The sequence below is a fragment of the Jaculus jaculus genome, chromosome X, assembly GCF_020740685.1.
Source record: "Jaculus jaculus isolate mJacJac1 chromosome X, mJacJac1.mat.Y.cur, whole genome shotgun sequence".
NCBI lineage: Eukaryota > Metazoa > Chordata > Mammalia > Rodentia > Dipodidae > Jaculus > Jaculus jaculus.
In genome coordinates, this window is record NC_059125.1 from 151,378,093 (window position 1) to 151,396,896 (window position 18,804).

General features: G+C 48.4%; 1 protein-coding gene and 1 long non-coding RNA gene across 2 annotated transcripts; both read right to left on the reverse strand.

Annotated features, from left to right (window-relative positions):
* Positions 1–4,330: 4,330 nt before the first annotated feature.
* Positions 4,331–15,936, reverse strand: Ccnq (cyclin Q). The gene is given in 7 exon segments (XM_045139976.1): positions 4,331–4,439; positions 5,681–5,768; positions 5,771–5,794; positions 5,797–5,908; positions 10,006–10,126; positions 12,828–13,011; positions 15,855–15,936. Coding segments are annotated over 7 exon segments (720 nt in total).
* A 1,371-nt stretch (positions 15,937–17,307) lies between these two features.
* Positions 17,308–18,432, reverse strand: LOC123456736. Its single transcript, XR_006634645.1, has 3 exons — positions 18,276–18,432; positions 17,602–17,685; positions 17,308–17,339 (listed from the first exon to the last, which is right to left on the reverse strand). It is a non-coding gene; the product is annotated as an uncharacterized LOC123456736 (long non-coding RNA).
* Positions 18,433–18,804: the final 372 nt, after the last annotated feature.

Sequence of the window (18,804 nt, forward strand, 5' to 3'; positions counted from 1 at the left end):
TGGCTGAAAGGGGACCTAGAAGTCTGTTGTCAGGCCCATCAGTGTGAGCACTTCCCGAGGGAGGCTCTCTGAACCAGAAACAGACACAGAGGAGGCCAGTTTCGTAGTCCAAGAATGCAGAGTTGCCCTGAAGAAGTCACTCGCAGGAGCCAGAGTCACCAGTCCCATCATCCCTTCAGAAGATCCAATCCTGGGCCCAGCAAGTCATTTGTCCCTGCTCACACGTGACTGCCTTCAGCCAGGGTCAGCTCCCAAACAGGTGCTCAGTGAAGGACTGACCAAAGTTGTTGACCACGTGTCCACAAGGCTGGGAACCTGGCAAGGCTGGGTTTGTGGGAGTATTGAGGCCTATTGTGTCCCAGGGCACCTCCTTCCTCTTTCAGAACTTTCACTGCTACACTCCAGGCCTCCCTCGCAGAAGGGGGCCAAGGAGTATCATCTGCTTGCTCAGCAGCTACACCCACAGCTGAGCCAGGAGTTGGCACACGGCAGTGGCTCAATAAATGTTTCATGACCGCTTATCTCCAAAGCTTGCATCGGGAAGAGTGAAACCCTGAGCCCACAAAAAGTTATCAGTGGCACCCATAGAATTCTAGGAAATGGAGGTCATGGCCCCGGAGAGCTTTGCTCACATGTCTTCATCCTGGGCCAGACAACTCTGCAAAGTCAAGCAGACCCTCCACTGACCCATCCCAGTGTGACCACTCCCTCCATCACCCCCCCCCCAGGGATGACAAGTGACGCCCAATAGCATGTGCAGGCATTACCCCACATCCTATGGGTGTCAGAGTGTTCGGTAGTGATAACCTGTCACATAGGGAAAGGGCCACCATGTTTGAGACCAACAAGAGGCATAGGGAGCCCTTCCTGAAGGGGCTCAATCAGGGTGTCACAGAGTGCCACAGCTTGGCATCCCCAACTCTCCTGGTAGGTGCTAGGCTGTCTTGATGTAACAGCCCCATCCTTGGACTTCCTGCTACATTGGGACTGTGCTGTTTTTTTCCGAGTACCAGGCTGTCAGTTCCAAGTGGGCTGGTGCCCCAGGCCTATGGTGTCCCAGCATCCCACCAGGCACTGAAAGCCACTGTGAGAATCCAAGGAGTGCCGTCCTTCTGGCGAGAATTTCAAAGGAAATGGAGTCTGCCAGTTCCCAGGGGTCCCCAAAGGCAGCAGGGATTACAGAGCAAAGGCGGCTGTTGATTTGTATCATTTTTATTAAACAAAACCAGAACAAGACTCCTTTATGTTGTACATTTATACTTTCCATCAATGTGGCTTTTCAGAACACCCTATGGCTACAGCCCCATCAGTTCACTTGACTCGCTTGTCAGTGACACCATGCCTCAATTTCAGTGAGTCCTCTCATGGCAAAAGCAAAAGCAGCTGTCCCATGGCATTTACACACCAGAAGCTCCAGCCTGCCTGCCTGGAGGTGGCTTCCAATATCATCTGGACCAGGGCTGCTGGCAACAGTCCAGGTGGTAGCATGGCATTGTCTTCACCAGCCCATCTCCAACAGTACAGTCAGTCATCCCAGCTGGTTTTCTAGGGACTGGACATCACAGCGACATGGTGGCACCATCCCCAGACAGCCAACCATTCTGGGCTTCTCTTTGGGCAGGCCTGGGCCAGGGCCTTAGGGGAGCTCTGTGCCAGTGGTATAAATCTAAATGAGAGAGCACACAGTATTACCAATGAGTGGCTTGGTAAGGTCGTCAGTAAACACCTAGAAAGAAGGGAAAACAGGCTCTGACTAGACTCCCTGTCAGACGAAGCACCAGCTCAGCGGGCTCAAGGGAGTTGCACAGGTGGGCAGGATGAATGGGGACTTGGCTGTTGGGATTACGGTGGCTCTCCTTCTAACCCAATGCCCTTCCAGCCAGCCAGCTGAAGCTAATGGAAGGCTTTAGAAAGAAGAGACCTTTCTGGGCCTTTGGTGATCATCTGACCTGGACAGGTCAGGTGTCCTGGTCAAGATCACATAGGGAGTTGGTGAAGAATTGTGCCCAGAGCTTTGGCTCCTGCTTGGAGCTCTCTCAAGTCCAGTCTGTAAGGATGTCAGCTAGACGAGAGAGTGGGAGCTCCATTTCCAGAAACAAGCAGGCTAGGAAACTGAAGGCCCACTCCAGCCCAGTCCAAGGAACAGCTAGAGCAGACAAACGCGAATGAATGCTCACACGGTGGAGATGCATCTTCGGTAGCCCATACCAAGAGGAATGCGCGGTAGAGGGCCAACTCAAAGACCCGAGGCCACACCCTGTTCCTCTAAAGGCTCCTAGGGGATCATCTCTGAGCCCTTGGGAAATCTTGCCTGATGTGAATGTCCTGGCTTTCCAGGGCCTAGGGCCGTAACCAGGTTGTTTGGGTTGATGCCAGGATGATCACATGGTACCAGGCGGATCTCAACATAGCTGAAACCTGAGCACACCAGGTCAGGTACCAGGCCACTCCATGTCTTCATGACGAAGGCCAGTAAAAACCTTGGTCCCCAGAGCTCAGGTAAGCTTCCTGGCTGATAAGGCTCTATGCACACTGTCGCAATTGGTGATGGCAGATGCACCACTCCCCAGGAGGTCTCCTGGCCCTGCCCTGTGTGCACCTTGTACTTTGATTGACATTAACCTGGATTCTTTCACTAGAATAAACTGTCATGTAAGACTGACAACTTTTCAGCCTGGCATGGTGGTACATGCCTTTAATCCCAGCACTTGGGAGGCAGCGGATCACTATGAGTTCAAGGCTATCTTGAGACTACAGAGTGAGTTTGAGTGGGCTAGAGTGAGACCCTACCTAAAAACAAACAAAAGAATGACCACGTTTCTAAGTTCTGGAAGTCTTCCCAATGATCAAGCATTAAGGTGCTCTGGGGGATCCCCAACAAGAAGCTCTTGGTGGGTGCCATAGCCACCCTGCACCTGGAAGGTTGCTGCCCAGATAATCAAGAAACCAGTAGGGTCAAGGCTGTCTTCAAACATGTGTCAGGTCCCGCTACGTGTACACTTCTGGAGGATGAGGAGGGCTAACCATGAGAAAGTAAGTGTCAAAGGCCAAAGAGTGACAGCTACTGAAGTGTCCATGGCTGCATGAAGGGTACACACCACGTGGTCCATCTCCACACTGAATTACAGCCAACCTTTCAAATGTGGGGGATTCAAACACATGCTGCAACCATACAGAGCCCAGAAGCCATGCTCAGTGCAGTGAGCCAGTCACCAAAGGACAACCACTGTGCAATTCCGCTTCCATGAGGTACCCAGGACAGTCAAATTCAGAGACAAAGAACTAGCCAGCAGGGGCCAGGAGGTGGGGAGGGAGAATGGGGACTTAGTGAGTAATGGGAACAGGGCTTCAGTTCTGCATCAGAGAGTTCTGGAGGTGGATGGTGGTGATGGCTGCACACCGTTTTTAATATACTTAATGCCACTGAACTATATTATTTTAAAATGGTGATAATGAACCAGGCGTGGTGGCACATGCCTTTAATCCCAGCACTCGGGAGGCAGAGGTAGGAGGATCGCTGTGAGTTCAAGGCCACCCTGAGACTACATAGGGAATTCCAGGTCAGCCTGGGCTAGAGTGAGATCCTACCTTGAAAACCACCCCCTCAAAAACTGGTGACAATGGCATATTGTATTATTCATGTATGTGACCATAGTTGAAGAAAATTAAGTGTAGAGCAGGTAGTAACTACGGGGTATTCCCCAGCATCAGGGAACATCTCAGTCTGAAAGAAAAGATCCTTGTGACTTGACTCCACCCATCTATAATATTTACTTCTTTTTTGAATATTTTATTTATTTATTTGAGAGGGAGAGGGGGAGAGAAAGAAGGAAGGAGGAAGAGGCAGAGAGAATGGGTGCACCAGGGCCTCTAGCCACTGCAAACAAACTCCAGACACACACGCCACCTTGGGTGTCTGGCCTACGTGGGTCCTGGGGAATCGAACCGGGGTCCTTTGGCTTTGCAGGCAAATGCCTTAACTTCTAAGCCATCTCTCCAGCCCCTGCAATATCTACTTCTAGGCAGAGGCAGCATGTCCACTTGGTGGACAAAGAGCAGCAGTGGCTAAAAGTAAGCAAGTCCTCCCTACTTTCAGAAGAAGGAATAAGCAGTCCTGGCTGTGGTAGATCCAGCAATGCAGGACTTCTAAACACACTGTGGTATGCCATCGCCTCGTAGGTCTAAGCGGGCATCATGTGCCCGGAGACTGGCACACAGCAAGCATGTAGTCAAGTGCAGGGGGAGCTGCCGACAGAGAAGCGCATCCAGCTCTCCTGCGGCAGCAGAGCGCACACGAGTGTTCCAAGTATGAGAAATGAGTTTCCCAGCTTCAGCAGCCAGGAATCCATGCAGCTGCCCCCTCCCCCAAGAGCACCTGGCTCTTGCACTTCACCAACCGGAAGGGGCGTCGGTTCCGTAAGATCTCGGTACACGTGGCCCTGGGACACCCAGAAAAGCTCAAGTGAAGTGTGCCGGGCTTTAAGAAGATAGGCGTGAACGTGCATCTGCCTATCCCAAAGGGGCAACTTCTTAGGGTGAGGGCTGGGCCAGTGCAGCTGGTACTCCTCTTAGGAGAGCTGAGACGGGATATGGAGGCAGTGCTGGGGCATGGGTGAAGTTTATACGCTAGCAGAGGAAGAACAAAAAGCAAACCTGAGAAGAGCCAGCACAGGTAATTACAAAGAAGCCGCCAACACTGCAGATCCAGGTAGCACATGGGCCACAACGCCCACCAGATGTCCTCAGAGAGCACAGCCAGGAAGTGACAACTTCTACCCCGATTCCAGTGAAGCTCTGCATCCTGTTGTCTCAAAGTTACTGAGAAGACCAAGGATGGAGCGATAGTTTTTGTCCACCGGGTCCCCTCTTCTTCTCACGTGACCTTCGGGGTGCTCCTGGCCTGACACTGTGACTACAGCTGCATTTACTCAAAGACCCTGAGCACCAACTATACGTGTCAGATGTAAGCAGAATTAGCGAGGCAGGAAAGCAGAGAGGCAGGTCTCCTACAGAGAACCCATGGCCAGGGAAGTGTGCATCGGGGAAACACAGCCTTTCGGTAGAGCAGGCCCCATCCTCCATACAGCTTCTCCAGTCTGCCGGGGCACTTTGGTGCCATAGGTCTGCACAAAGTGGGAAACATGCCACCCACCCACCCACCCATCCACCCATCCATCCATCCATCCATCCAATCTCTCTACCTACCCATTCTCACCCACCTATCATCACTTACCTAGCCATTACCCCAGCACTTACCTATCTATCATTCAATGTGACCTACCATCTCCCTCTCTGTCATCCCCCAATGCACCTTTGCCAAGGAGCATCCCTGTGCTTCTGAAGGGAAGCCAAGTTGGTTAACATCTCGATCGATGTCTACTCCATTTAGTAAGTGTCCATGGCTCTTAACCCGAGCACCCCTGCCTGAGGACATCTGGCAGGGTGTAGGCAGGTGAGGGCCAGGGCTGCTGGTAAACAGCTGACTGCCCCACTGCAAAAGCATGACCTGGTTCCAAATGGCAACCACACAAAGGCAGAGAGCCAAGCTACAGAATGCTTCAGACAGGCTACTTTCAAGTTCCAATATCTCCAAGTGGCCACAGCCTTCTTCACAGATAACTGATTAAAAAAAAAAAAATGGTGGGCATCCATTTTGAGGAACTTCAGAAAGGAAAAGTACAGTTCAGTACATTGATCAGCCACCACGGCTTCAGCAGGCCCCTCAACTCCACAGACCTGTAGGGCCAGGTGGAACACTGCCACAGCTAATGCTGAGCCTGGACCCAGAGGCACTGCCTCCATGGTAGCTGCCGCCCAGCAGAGCCCAGGCTGTGATGGAGATAGGGGTTTACTGGCAGCTGTAACAATTCGACCAGTTCTTGAGGGAAGTCAGGTAGTGGAACAGGTGCTGCAAAGGTAAACATATCAGCCTTCAGAGTCCCATCTCCATCACTGCCTCCCCACTGCTGCTTGACAGTCCCTCCAGCTGCCAGCCTCTGTCACTGCCCTGCTCATACCTTCTAATGGCATCCATGTCACCTAGGAAGAGGCTCAAAGCCACTGATAGCCTTCCACTCTGGTCTTGTCACACGGAGCCCTCACCCCACCCTCTACTGGGTGTGGACGCAGGAGACCTGTTCCACCTCTGCTGAGATCATCCCACCCACACGCTAGGCTCCACATGTCAGCCTGCTCTTTTCCTCCAGGCCCAGTAACAAAGGAAACTGCTTCAACCCTTTTTTGTTGTTGTTGTTTTTGCTCTGTTTTACAGTACTGAACCTAGGTCCTTTCACATGTTGAGTAAGTGCTCTGCCACCAAGCTATATCCACAGGCATCTATTCACTTCTTTGAGACAGAATCTCATTATGTTGTTCAGGCTAGCCTTGAGCTCACTAGTTACACAGAATAGGCAAACCCTGAATTTGTCATCCTCATGCTAAGTCTCCTGGGTGCTAGAATTACAGGGGCAAGGCACCATGCCCAGCTCAATAGGGAATCAGTTAAAGTCTGGTTCTCCCGAGAACACCTTTGTTTGTAGAATAGAGGGCACCAAACCCTATGTGTATGGCCTGCTAGGGGGGCATTCCTTTTGGAAGGACGAGAGTGGTGACTCTTTTCCTAGATCATGGCAAGGACCTAAACTAATGGTATCTCAGCTACATCTCCATGACCTTCCAGCTTGGAGGTCAGCTCCAACTTTCAAAAGGCCCTTGGCCTGAACCTCATCATGGTAGTTTGAATGTAAAATGTCTCCCATTGCCTCATGTGTTTATGATTAAGCCTCATCTTTAATCCTCAGCTGGTGGAACCCTTGGGAGGAAATGTGCCACTGGGGATGGGCCTTAGGATTTTATAGTGTACTCCTGCTTGTCAGTGCTAGCCAGCTCACTCTACTTCCCCCTTGCTTCTGTGAAAATATAACATCTTTCTGCTCCTGCCATGCTTTCCCCTGCCACAATGAAACTTTTCCTCAGAATTATAAGCAAAATAAAGTTTCCAGGCTGGAGGGATGGCTTAGTGGTTAAGGCACTTGCCTATGAAGCCTAAGGACCCAGGTTCAATTCACCAGTACCCATGTAAGCCAGATGGCACAAGGTGGTACATGCAGCTGGAGTTCATTTGTAGTGGCTGATGGCCCTAGTGTGCCCATTCTCATTCTCTCTCTCTCTCTCTCTCTCTCTCTCTCTCTCACACACACACACACACACACACACACACACACACACACACACACCCTCCCTCCCTCCCTTTACTTCTTACATAAATAAACAAATATATTTTTAAAAATAAAAGTAAATAAACTTTCCTTTCATAAAGTGTCAGGTACTTGTCCGGCAATAAGAAAGTAACTGCTACAAAAAAAAAAAAAAAATTGGTACCACGAGTGGGATCACTGCTGTGATGACCCTGACCATGTGGTTTTTAGTCCTTTGGAACTGGTTTGCAGGAAGAATATGGAAGGCTTTGGAACTTTGAACTAGGGAAAGACCAAAATGCAAAGAGAAATATGGACTGTAGAGGCTTGGCTTATGAGGTTTCAGAGGGGAAAGAAAAGACATTATGGAGAACTGGGTTACATGTAGTTCATGTGCTAGGCTGGCTGAGTTATGCCTGTGTCCTGAAAACATGAGCTAAGATGAATTCTAAAGCAATGGACTGGTGTGTTTGGCAGAGGAACGTGAAGACAGAAGGATGAGAGAATGTAAAGTCTGGCACAGAGGGAGATGTGAGTGGGTTTCAGACTCCAGGCCCAGAGACTTCAGCTGCTTCAGCTTCAATTGTATAAGAGACTAACATCATTGAAGATGGCTGGTCGCTCAGCATTGGGATAATATGAGGAATGTGGATTCTTTTGAAAGGAGAGACCTTGGAGGAAGAATGATAAAGGTGTTTCTCACTCTTAAAGGTCAGACTTATTTCCTCCTCCCTGCTAGATTCACAAATCTGGCAACATTGTCCATCTGATCCTGGTTTGGAAAACATTAAGATGCCCAGCTGCCCTTTCCTGCCATGATAGAAGCATGCCCTCAAAATTGTAAGCTGAAAATAAACTCTTTTAGTCCACAAGCTGCTTCTGGTAAAGTGTTTTGTCCCAGCAACAAGAAGCTACACTCATGTACTGCAGAAAGGCACCAAAGAGCATGTGACCCAGGTATGCCTCAGAAGAGCAAACTCTTGTTTCTTAAAACCCTCTGCTCCCTGGAGAAAGTAGAAAGGGGTGCAGCCTCCCAGCAACATCCAACTTCAGTTCCAATCCTGGCAATGAGCATATTGCTCCTTCCCAAGCCTTGTCGCCTTAACCACCCCACTCTGTAGCCAATAGTATGCAGTTCCCATCCTCTCCTGTGATGTTGATCAGGTCTTTTGCACACTAGAAACTACTGTTTATCAATCCATAACTAGATGTTTCCAGTGTCAGGAGGGGTTCGGCTATGATTGCAGAAGGGTGCTTGTGCAGGTGGAGTAATTTCACCCCTGGACTATGGTGCTGGATACAGGAATGTGTGAAGATAAACACATGATAAAATTGTGCTGAGGGCTGGAGAGGTGGCTTAGCGGTTAAGCGCTTGCCTATGAAGCCTAAGGACCCCGGTTCAAGGCTCGATTACCCAGGACCCACGTTAGCCAGAGGCACAAGGGGGCGCACAAGTCAGGAGTTCATTTGCAGTGGCTGGAAGCCCTGGCGTGCCCATTCTCTCTCTCTCTCTCTCTCTCTCTCCCTCCCTCCCTTCCTTTCTTCTCTCTGTCTGTTGCTCTCAAATAGCAATAAAAAATTTTTTTTTTAATTTTAAAAAAGACAAAATTGGGGCTGGAGAGATGGCTTAGCGGTTAAGCGCTTGCCTGTGAAGCCTAAGGACCCTGGTTCGAGGCTCGGTTCCCCAGGTCCCACGTTAGCCAGATGCACAAGGGGGCACACGCATCTGGAGTTCGTTTGCAGAGGCTGGAAGCCCTGGCGCGCCCATTCTCTCTCTCTCCCTCTATCTGTCTTTCTCTCTGTGTCTGTCGCTCTCAAATAAATAAATAAAATTAAAAAAAAAGACAAAATTGTACTGAACTAAATATACACAAAGTCAAGAGACTATATTGCTGTCAGCATCCTAGCAATGGCACTATGTTAGAGTCTGGCACAGTGTTCCTACTGAAGGTGGCTGGGCAGAGGACATAAAGGGTTACTCTTGATTACTCCTTACAACTGCACATGAACCTACCACTTCCATTAAATTCCAAGGTGTTTTGTTGTTGTTTGTTTTGTTTTTTTGCTTTTCAAGGTAGGGTTTCACTATACTCCAGGCTGACTTTAAATTCATGTGTGTAGTCTCAGGGTGGCCTTGAACTCATGGTGATCTTCCTACCTCTGCCTCCCGAGTGCTGAGATTAAAGGTGTGTGCCACCATACCCGGCTAAAGTTCCATTTAAAAAGACCAGCAGTACTAGGCCAAATGTCCAAGCTCAAGCTCCCCATCCTTTTGGCTGCCTGTACTTGGACCCAAGGCACCAGTTATACAATCAAATGCTCCAGAGAGTGGGCATTTCCTGCTGCTGCTTTCGGAAACAGTCTTTTGCTGAGATTTCTGTGTCCTGGAAAGTAAAAGAATAAAATTTAACTCAGCAACTGGCTCTCTCCATGGATTTCTAAGCACAGTGGAGCTGGAAACACCATGAACTAACAGGGACAAGGACTCCAGCCGGTTACAAAGTGAGGCCTCTTTCCCTAAGTGAGGTTCGGTAAGCACAAATCCTGACAAGCTATGGGAGCTGCAGTGACTTCAGAGAGCTTCAGAAGCCCCAGCTGGGGCCATGGGCAAGTGCATAGAAAAGGGACAAGGTCAGCTGATCCACTGCAGAAAGTAGAATGAGGAGACGCAGATCCCAGCTTCCTATGGTCCTGCTCCTCCTCACATACTACGCTCCTAGGCATTGGAGGGGATGTGCTTTTAGGCTATAGAACACAGAACCTAGTTCAAACCTCTGGCGACAGTCACCAGCAGCCAAAATGCACAGACCATGTATGGATGCTGCAAGGAGACCTTGAAATGCATGAGGAGCTCCCACTACAAAATGCTACCCTGAAGCTCCCACAAGCAGGAATCCAGCTCCAAAAGCTCACTGCTTGGATTAAAGTTCCTGTACAGAGAAACTCCAATGCTTAGAGGAGGTGGTGACACCCTGCCCGTGCCCCCCCCCCAACACCAGCAAGAGGGAAGCCCCAAAGGGCCAATTCCTAAAGGCACATGATGCCCAGTTATAAACTCAAGTGATCTGTAGTGGGTTAACTTGAGGTTATTTTATGTTTTTAATAAAATAAACCCTCATCTACATGTCTAGTGTAGATAATACAGACTTTAAGTTGGCTCCCAGTTTTAACCCAAGAGGTCATTCACTATCATTAGGAATATATCAAGCAGACTGAGCTGATAACCTCCTCCATGTAGACCAGCTGAGAGAAAGCTGGAAGAAGCCATTCTGCATGCAGTTCAATGGGAGAGAGAGAAATCACCAAGTGAAGATACTCAACAGTGGACACTGCAAATGTTATATTTGACCAGCCAGGCCAAAGCAGCCAGTGGGTGCAATACTGGCACATCTGTCATGGTGGAAACCAACTGCCCTCCAATTGGACTGGAGGTCCACTCCATGGGAGGGAATACATCCCTGATACTGAAAATCTACAACAGTGGTAGTCATGAGCCCTAGGGATGTGACGTCTGCTGGTGTCTGGTTAAATGTATATACTATGCTCACCAAACTGCCTAGTAAGCACTTCTCTTAATGTTCATACCCTTATATTAATGCTACTCTCACTTTTAGTAGAAAACCTTCTCTTTTCAGATGGCAGTGGCCTTGCGATGACTCAGAAGGCATCATGGTGCTGGAAAGAAGTGACAGGAGTGCTCAGCACTGCAATATCTCGATCACACCTTCCAAGGCTCAGGGTCTAATGTGGAAGAGGTAGTGAAAAGAATGTAAGAGCCAAAGGAAGGGTAGGACTCCTTACAACATGCTCCCCCAGACACAAAATGGTCTGGATATCCATGACCTCACAGTGCCTGACACTACCTACACAAGACCATCATAAGAGGAGGAAAGGATCATGACATCACAATTAAAGAGAGGCTGATTGTGACGGGGAGGGGATATGATGGAGAATGGAGTTTCAAAGGGGAAAGTAGGAGGAGGGAGGGCATTACCATGGGATATTGTTTACAATCACGGAAGCTGTTAATTTAAAATAAATGAAGAAAAAAGATATCAAGCAGAAAGACTGACCCTTTCAATGACTCCAAAGGAAGCAGAGGCTCTAGCAGACTCACTTGTGCACCCTAACTTAGGCTCCACTTTGGGTGCAAGGAACCCACAGAAATGTATATTCTAGGACCATACATTTTGAAAGGTGACTGTTTCCATTTTCTACTTCTAATATTGTCTTTCCTTCCTTCCAGATCTTTCTGTCCTTATTTACACTCTACATGTCTACAATCTCCCACCTGTGACAGACCCCCTCCCAGACATAGGTATAAACAGGGTTCACACTGAAGTTCTCTGAACTTTACTGTGACTCATCCTTCCAAGCTGCTCATTCGATTTCCCAGAGAACCCATCCCCTCTCCATGCCCATGTCTAATTATGGCTCCACACAATTTCCCCTTCTGCTGCTCCTCCCTGCTGGGGGCCAAGCAATTACAGGTGGATTCCAGCTGCTCTGCCTCAGCTCCACTCCTGTTTGTGTCTTGGTCTGTCCCTGTATACCGTGGACCTATCAGGCTTAGGGGGTGGGAAATGCTTTTTCTGTTACTTGTTTATTAAAAAAGCAGAACAAAATAGTTTGCTTCCTAATGATTAGAGTTCCTGGAAAGGTCTATGACGCATGACTACTTTGTAACTTTCCATAAATGTCATGTTTGTCTCTGAGGCCTCAGGATCTTCATGCACCTGACCAAGGGGCCCAGCATCTTTGCTGGGCAGGAACATAAATGTTTGGCCCACTGTGTTGCCCACCACCCAGCACGACAAACCAGGTTTCTAGGCAACAGGGCTCCCATTTATTATACCATCTAAATATGACTATTGCTTGGCCAGCTGCATACCCTCCTGCTACAGGCCTTGTAGGTTCCCAGTAACTGCAGCGGAAGAAGTTGTCTTCCATGTTCTTCTAGCTCCTGCCATCCCTGGTTCCTCAGTCTTGTTCTCAACTCTGCATATTTCCTCTCTGGCATAATTTTCCCAGCTCTCTCTGCTGAATCTCCCCACTTCCACCCCGGGAGGTCTTCAAAGATTCCCTCCCACACCTAACCAGCTCTTTCTCCCTTTTGTAGATAGAGCTTTAGGCCTTGGGACAAGGCCACCTGTGGCAGTCAGGTTCGTATTGTTGGTAAAAATCACCCAACCAAGGGCAGCTTGTGGAAAAAAGAGGTTTATTTTGGCTTACAGGCTCGAGGGGAATCCACAATGGCAAGGGAAAATGATGGCATGAGCAGAGGGTGGACATCACCCCCTGGCCAACATCAGGTGGACGATAGCAACAGGAGAGTGTGCCAAACACTTGCATGGGGAAACTGGATGTAACACCCATAAGCCCACCCCAACAATACACCACCTCCAGGAGGCTTTAATTCCCAAATCTCCATCAGCTGGGGACCTAGCATTCAGAACACCTAAGTTTATGGGGGACACCTGAACCAAACCACCACCCCACCCCACTGCTTTCTTCTGAGCTTGACTGCTAGTTCCTGGTGGGCAAAGCCCAGGGCAGCCTTCTCTGCTCTCCCTTCCAGGATGGACAGTGGGACACCCTCCTCCAAGTCTCACCCAGAACGCCAGTCAGCACCTTTTGGACACATTGATAATGTCATGAGTACACGGGTGTTGCTCCTCTACTCTGCCAGCCAAGTAAATGTAAGACATGGCAACCAGGTAAGGGTCATAGGTGCCCAGGTTGATCTTGCAGAAGAACTTATGACAACTGGTACAAGCAGTGGTGATGGGAATGGACTGTGTGCCCAGCTTTACCCCTATGGACAGAAAGCAGGTAGAATCCTTCAATGCAGCACTCACCCCGCCCCCACGGGATGGGCTCTGCCCATACAACCAAGAACTTTTAGACTCATGGCTCCCTAATGCTGGATCTCTTACTAGATCTGAAGGCTTCCCAGACTCTATGGGCTACCAAAGTCCCTGAGGATGGAGGACAAATGCAACCATCACTCCCAGAGGCCTCTTGGTATTCCTACTTCTGACCAGCCATGCAGTCCTGCTCATGGTATGATGTAGAGAACCTACGTGTACTCACGGGCAATGGTTTCAGACTAACCTTCAGTCACTAGCTGGTGTATCAGCATTTGCACAGAACCTTAGGAAGATGTGTGCGTGCACGTGTGTGTGTGGATGTATATATATTGTGTCTACTTGTACCTAATCATGCACTAAACTAGAGGTCTCTTGACCTCATAGCTCACCTAATGAAAGTCCTGTTAAGATGATGGGAAGGGGTGGGCTCTGAGCCATCAAACAGATGTCAGAAGTCCCAGCATTACAGTTAAAAATTACACTCAGGCCGGGTGTGGTGGCGCATGCCTTTAATCCCAGCAATTGGGAGGCAGAAGTGGGAGGATTTCTATGAGTTTGACGCCACCCTGAGACTACATAGTGAATTCCAGGTCAGCCTGAGCCAGAGTGAAACCCTACCTCGAAAAACAAAAACAAAGGACACTCAGCACTGGTTTCCTAATGTAGATTAGAAGGGGTAAGAAAAGGCAGCAAATGGTCAGGGATGCCATGGGTAAGGAAAAGCAAGATTTACGGCCATAGCTAGGGAAGGAGACCAACATGCTGAGAGGGAGCAGAACTCAAAAGAAGAAGAGCAGGGCTGGAGAAATGGCTTAGTGGTTAAGGCATTTGCCTGTGAAGCCTAAGGACCCAGGTTTGATTCCCCAGTACCCCTGTAAGCCAGATGAACATGATGGTACATGCATCTGGAGTTTGTTTGCATTGGCTAGAGGCCCTAGTGTGCCCATGCTTGCATTCTCTCTCTCTCTGTAATAAAAATTAAAATAAAAGAATTATTTTAAAAAACAATTCTTTCTCACTCGCTCACTCTCACTTTCTTGCATGAAATAAAGGACAGTCTGTTGGGCTTGCCTCAAAAGAAGAAAACACAGCAGGGAAGCTGGGTATAGTGGCGCACACCTTTAATCCCACCACTCAGGAAGCAGAGGTAGAAGGATAACTGAGTTTGAGGCCAGCCTGAGACTACACAGTGAATTCCAGATTAGCCTGGGCTACAGTGAGACCCTACCTCAAAAAAAAAAAAAAAAAAAGAAAGAAAGAAAGAAAGAAAGAAAGAAAGAAAGAAAGAAAGAAAGAAAGAAAAACAGCACATGGATCTGGAAAGAATTATACTTAGTGAGGTAACCCAGGACCAGAAAGCCAAATGTCACGTGTTCTCTCATATGCAGATCCTAGCTACAAATGATTGGACTTCTATGTGAGTAGAAATAAAACTCAGTAACAGAGGCCAGTAAACTAGAAAGAGGATATAATGGGAATAGAAAGGGAGGGAGGGAGTACTTAATAGGATGGTATTGTATATATGTAAGTAGAAGAACAGATTAATGGAGGTGAAAAGGCCTAAGTGAGGTCAGGGAAGAGACTGAGTAAAGGAAAGGTGGAGGGAGGGCTAATCAAATTCTAAGAGGATATAAATAAGTCATATGAAAACCTACTTTTTTGGACAATGGAACATTCAGAAGCCATAGAGTATTACCAGAAATTTTTAGTGCCAGGGATGGGATACGTTCCAGTGAATTGTTGGCCAGGGAGGTCCCTGATGCCTCAAAAACATTACAGACCATTTCCAAGACTCTTGGTTTCCCACCAGGAATAGATGGTAAGACCCTATTGCTGAAGACCCCACATACTTGGGCTGCAAGTCCACTGAGAAATCCTGCTGGAGCTGAGCTGAAAACCTCTTCCATGTAAACCAGCTGACAGAAAGCTGGAAAAAGTTACACTGCATGCAGTTCAATGGGAGAAAGAGAAATCACCAGTGAAGATACTCAGCAGTAGACACTGCAAGCCTTATATTTGGCCAGCCAGGCCAAATGAGCCAACAGGTGCAATAGTGGCATGTCTTTTATGGGGGAAACCAACCACTCCCTAATTGGACTGGAGGCCTATTTCATGGGAGGGAATATATCCTTGATACTGAAAACCTACAACAGGGGTAGTCATGAGCCCTAGGGGTATAACATCTTCTAGTGTCTGTCTAAGTGTATATACTATGCTTACCAAACTGCTCAGTAAGCACTTCTCTTGATGTCCATACCCATATATTAATGCTACTCTCACTTTTGGTTAGAGAACCTTCTCTTTTCAGATGGCAGTGACCTTGGGATGATTCAGAAGGCACCATGGTGCTGAGAAGAAGTGACAGAGGAGTGCTCAGCACTGAAATATCTCTTATCACACCTTCCAAAACTCAGGGTCCATTGTGAAAGAGGTGGCAGAAAGAATGTAAGAGCTAAAGGAAGGGTAGGATTGCTAACATTGCAAACTTCCAGATACAAAATGGCCTGGATATCCATGACCTCGCAATGCCTGGTACTACCTACACATGACCCTGATAATGAGGGGAAAAGATCATGGCATCAAAATAAAAGAGAGACTGATTGAGAGGGGGAGGGGATATGATGGAGAATGGAGTTTCAAAGGGGAAAGTGGGGGGAAGGAGTGAATTACCATGGGATATTGTCTACAGTCATGGAAGTTGTCAGTAAAAATAAATAAATCAATTAAAAAGCAAAACAAAAACCAGTAGAACACAATGGAATGGATTGATTTAGAAGTTACAGCTTACCGAGAACACCACAAAGAATATTTTGGAAGGCTGTCTTCTGGACATGATGTAGCCATTTCATTCTTGACCTCACAGCAGCCATCGTTACTTGGACAAGACCTGCACAGTATTCAGCCCATCAGCATTGTGCCATGGGTGAGGGAGGAGAGCAAAAGAAACCATCACAATAGACGAGGAAGGAGTTAGAGAAAAGGAGGCTTCACTGTTAGGGTGGGGGGAGGGGTAAAAGGTTTAGGAGGGGATTATGATCAAAATACACTATGTACACATATGAAACCTGTCAACAGTTTAAGCACAAGGTCACCCATGCACACAAGATAGTGCACATATCTGGAGTGTCTGCAGTGGCTACAGGACTTGGTGCACCAATCTCTCTCACTTGTGTGCTCTCTCTCTCATAAATGATAATAATGAAGAGGTGGCGGAAAGAATGTAAGAGCCAAAGGAAGGGTAGGACTCCTTACAACGTGCTCCTCCAGACACAAAATGGCCTGGATATCCATGACCTCACAGAGCCTGACACTACCTACACCAGACCATCATGATGGGAAGAAAAGATTATGACATCAAAATAAAAGAGACTGATTGAGATGGGGTGGAGATATGATGGAGAATAGAGTTTCAAAGGGGAAAGTGGGGGGAGGGAGGGCATTACCATGGGATATTTTTTTATAATCATGGAAGATGTTAATAAAAATTGAGAAAAAATAAAAATAATAATAAATAAGGTTATAGGGCTGGAGAGATTGCTTAGTGGTTAAGGCATTTGCCTGCAGTCACAGGAACCTGGTTCAGGTCTCTATGACCCATGTAAGCCAGATGCACAAGGGAGTGCACACATTGGGAATTTGTTTGCAGTGGCTGGAGGTCCTGGTACATGCATGCGCGCTCTCGCTCTCTCTGTCTCAAATAAATTAATTAATTAAACATTTTTTTTTGAGGTAGGGTCTCACTCTGGTCCAGGCTGACCTGGAATTAACTCTGTAGTCTCAGGGTAGCCTTGAACTCACGGCGATCCTCCTTCCTCTGCCTCCCGAGTGCTGGGATTAAAGGTGTGCGCCACCACGCCCGGCTAATTAAACATTTTTTAAAGACAGAGCTTTGCCTCAACCCACCCACCCTTGAACACTAACTAAGAAAATCACTTCATTGGGTCATGTGATCATTTGAGTCAGATGCACCCCCCCATAAACTCACATATTTTGAATGCTTGGTTCCCAGCTGGTGACAATTTGGGAGGCAGAGCCTTACTGGAGGAGGTGTGTTTCTGGGGATCAGCTTAAGGGTGTTGTAGCCAGCTTCCCCTTGCTCACTCTCTTGTTTCTGTTTTCCACCTGCCTTCACGAGGAGTGGTGGCCAGCCTCTGCTCCACCATCTTCCCCTGCCATCATGAAGCTTCCCTCGAGACTGTAAGTCAAAATAAACCCTCTCCTTCCGTCAGCAACTTTTGGTTGGATGTTTTTGTCCCAGCAGTGAGAAGGTTAACTACAACAGGTAACAAAACCAAACCCAAATCACAATGAGCACAAGGAAGCACAGGAGGTAAAATAACATCCAACAGATGACAGGAAGATAGAGGGTAACCAACAAGTAATCAGTGAAACTGCCTTCAACCTGTGCCTGAGAAGTTGGGTTAGTTCTCTATGGCTGATGTAATCCATTGCCATAAACCCTCACTACACTGGAGGTCAAAAGTTTTAAGCCTTGGGCTAAGACAAGGTGTCAAGCTTCAGGGCTGGTTCCTTACATCTGTAAAGTCCTCTCTGCTACACAAGATGACAGACTCCAAGGATTTGAACAGGGTCATCTTCAAGGGACCAGTATGAAGTTCCTACAAAAGGTAAGGATATATACAACATGTTTTATAAAGAGGTCACTTGAACCCTATACCTAATGAAGCTTTTAGCATTTTGAGGTCTAAGCAATTATGTCGACAATTGCTGCTGCATGGGATTCCTTATTCCAGGAGATGCCAAATAAGGTAGTGGTGTTGGCATGACCCCCTGAACAGATGGGTAAGACCAGATGGAGGACTCTGCCATCCTTCCTTAATATACCCTGCAACTCTTCTTCTAAATTAAATTTACAACTCACTGGAATTAGCAGTCCTGCAACAGTTCCTTAAACCCTCTGCCCAAGCCTGTCTCCCCCCAAATGCACACAAAGCCATAAGAACTTAAGTGCTCCCCCCAGGTAAAAAAGACATTCCAGTGCCTTCCTCATCTCATCCTGGAAGCAGAGTGCCCAACACTACTGTGTGCGTCCTAGCAAAGTCCAGGACTTCATCCTGGTCAATGTGACTGGACCTCCCAGCAGCATGCAGCCAAGGGTTCGGCACAACTCTGCAGTTTTGCAACTCCTAACCTCCACGTCCAGTCCGCCTGGGACCCTGGGACCCGCCCTCTCGCCAACAATGGTTACCTGCTCCCACGATGACCCTCAGCCCCCAGAGCTGCAGACTGTCTTCCTCCGCAGCTGTCTTCCTGCGACCCCCACGACACCCCTCCAGTAGAAGCACCCTGGCACGCTGAGGCCAGCTCCAGGGGGTCTTTGTGGCTTGAACAGCCTCCTCGAGCCCCTCCTGGTGCGCACGGCTGCGCGATGGACAGAGAGCCAGCCGAGTGCTTAAGCGCACGCGCAGGTGCCGGTGCCGAGGCTGATGCTGCCAGGAATACTGTATCCCGGGAGGCGCATGCCCCGTCTCCGGAACTGAGGGTCCGCCCCTAAGACACTCATGCTCCACCCCTGGGAAAGGAAAATTCGGTGCAGTGCTTCTACTGCTCTGCCACGGTGCTACGTGGTCAGAGCTGAGACATGGGGCATGTGGCTATCGCCACACGCCAGAGCCATAAGCCCTCGCCATCCAGCTAGGTGTTGGCTCGGGCTGGTGGCCCAAAGTGGCTTAGGAAACGGAGAAGTGGACAGCATCTGTCAGCTCCTGGGTGAGAGA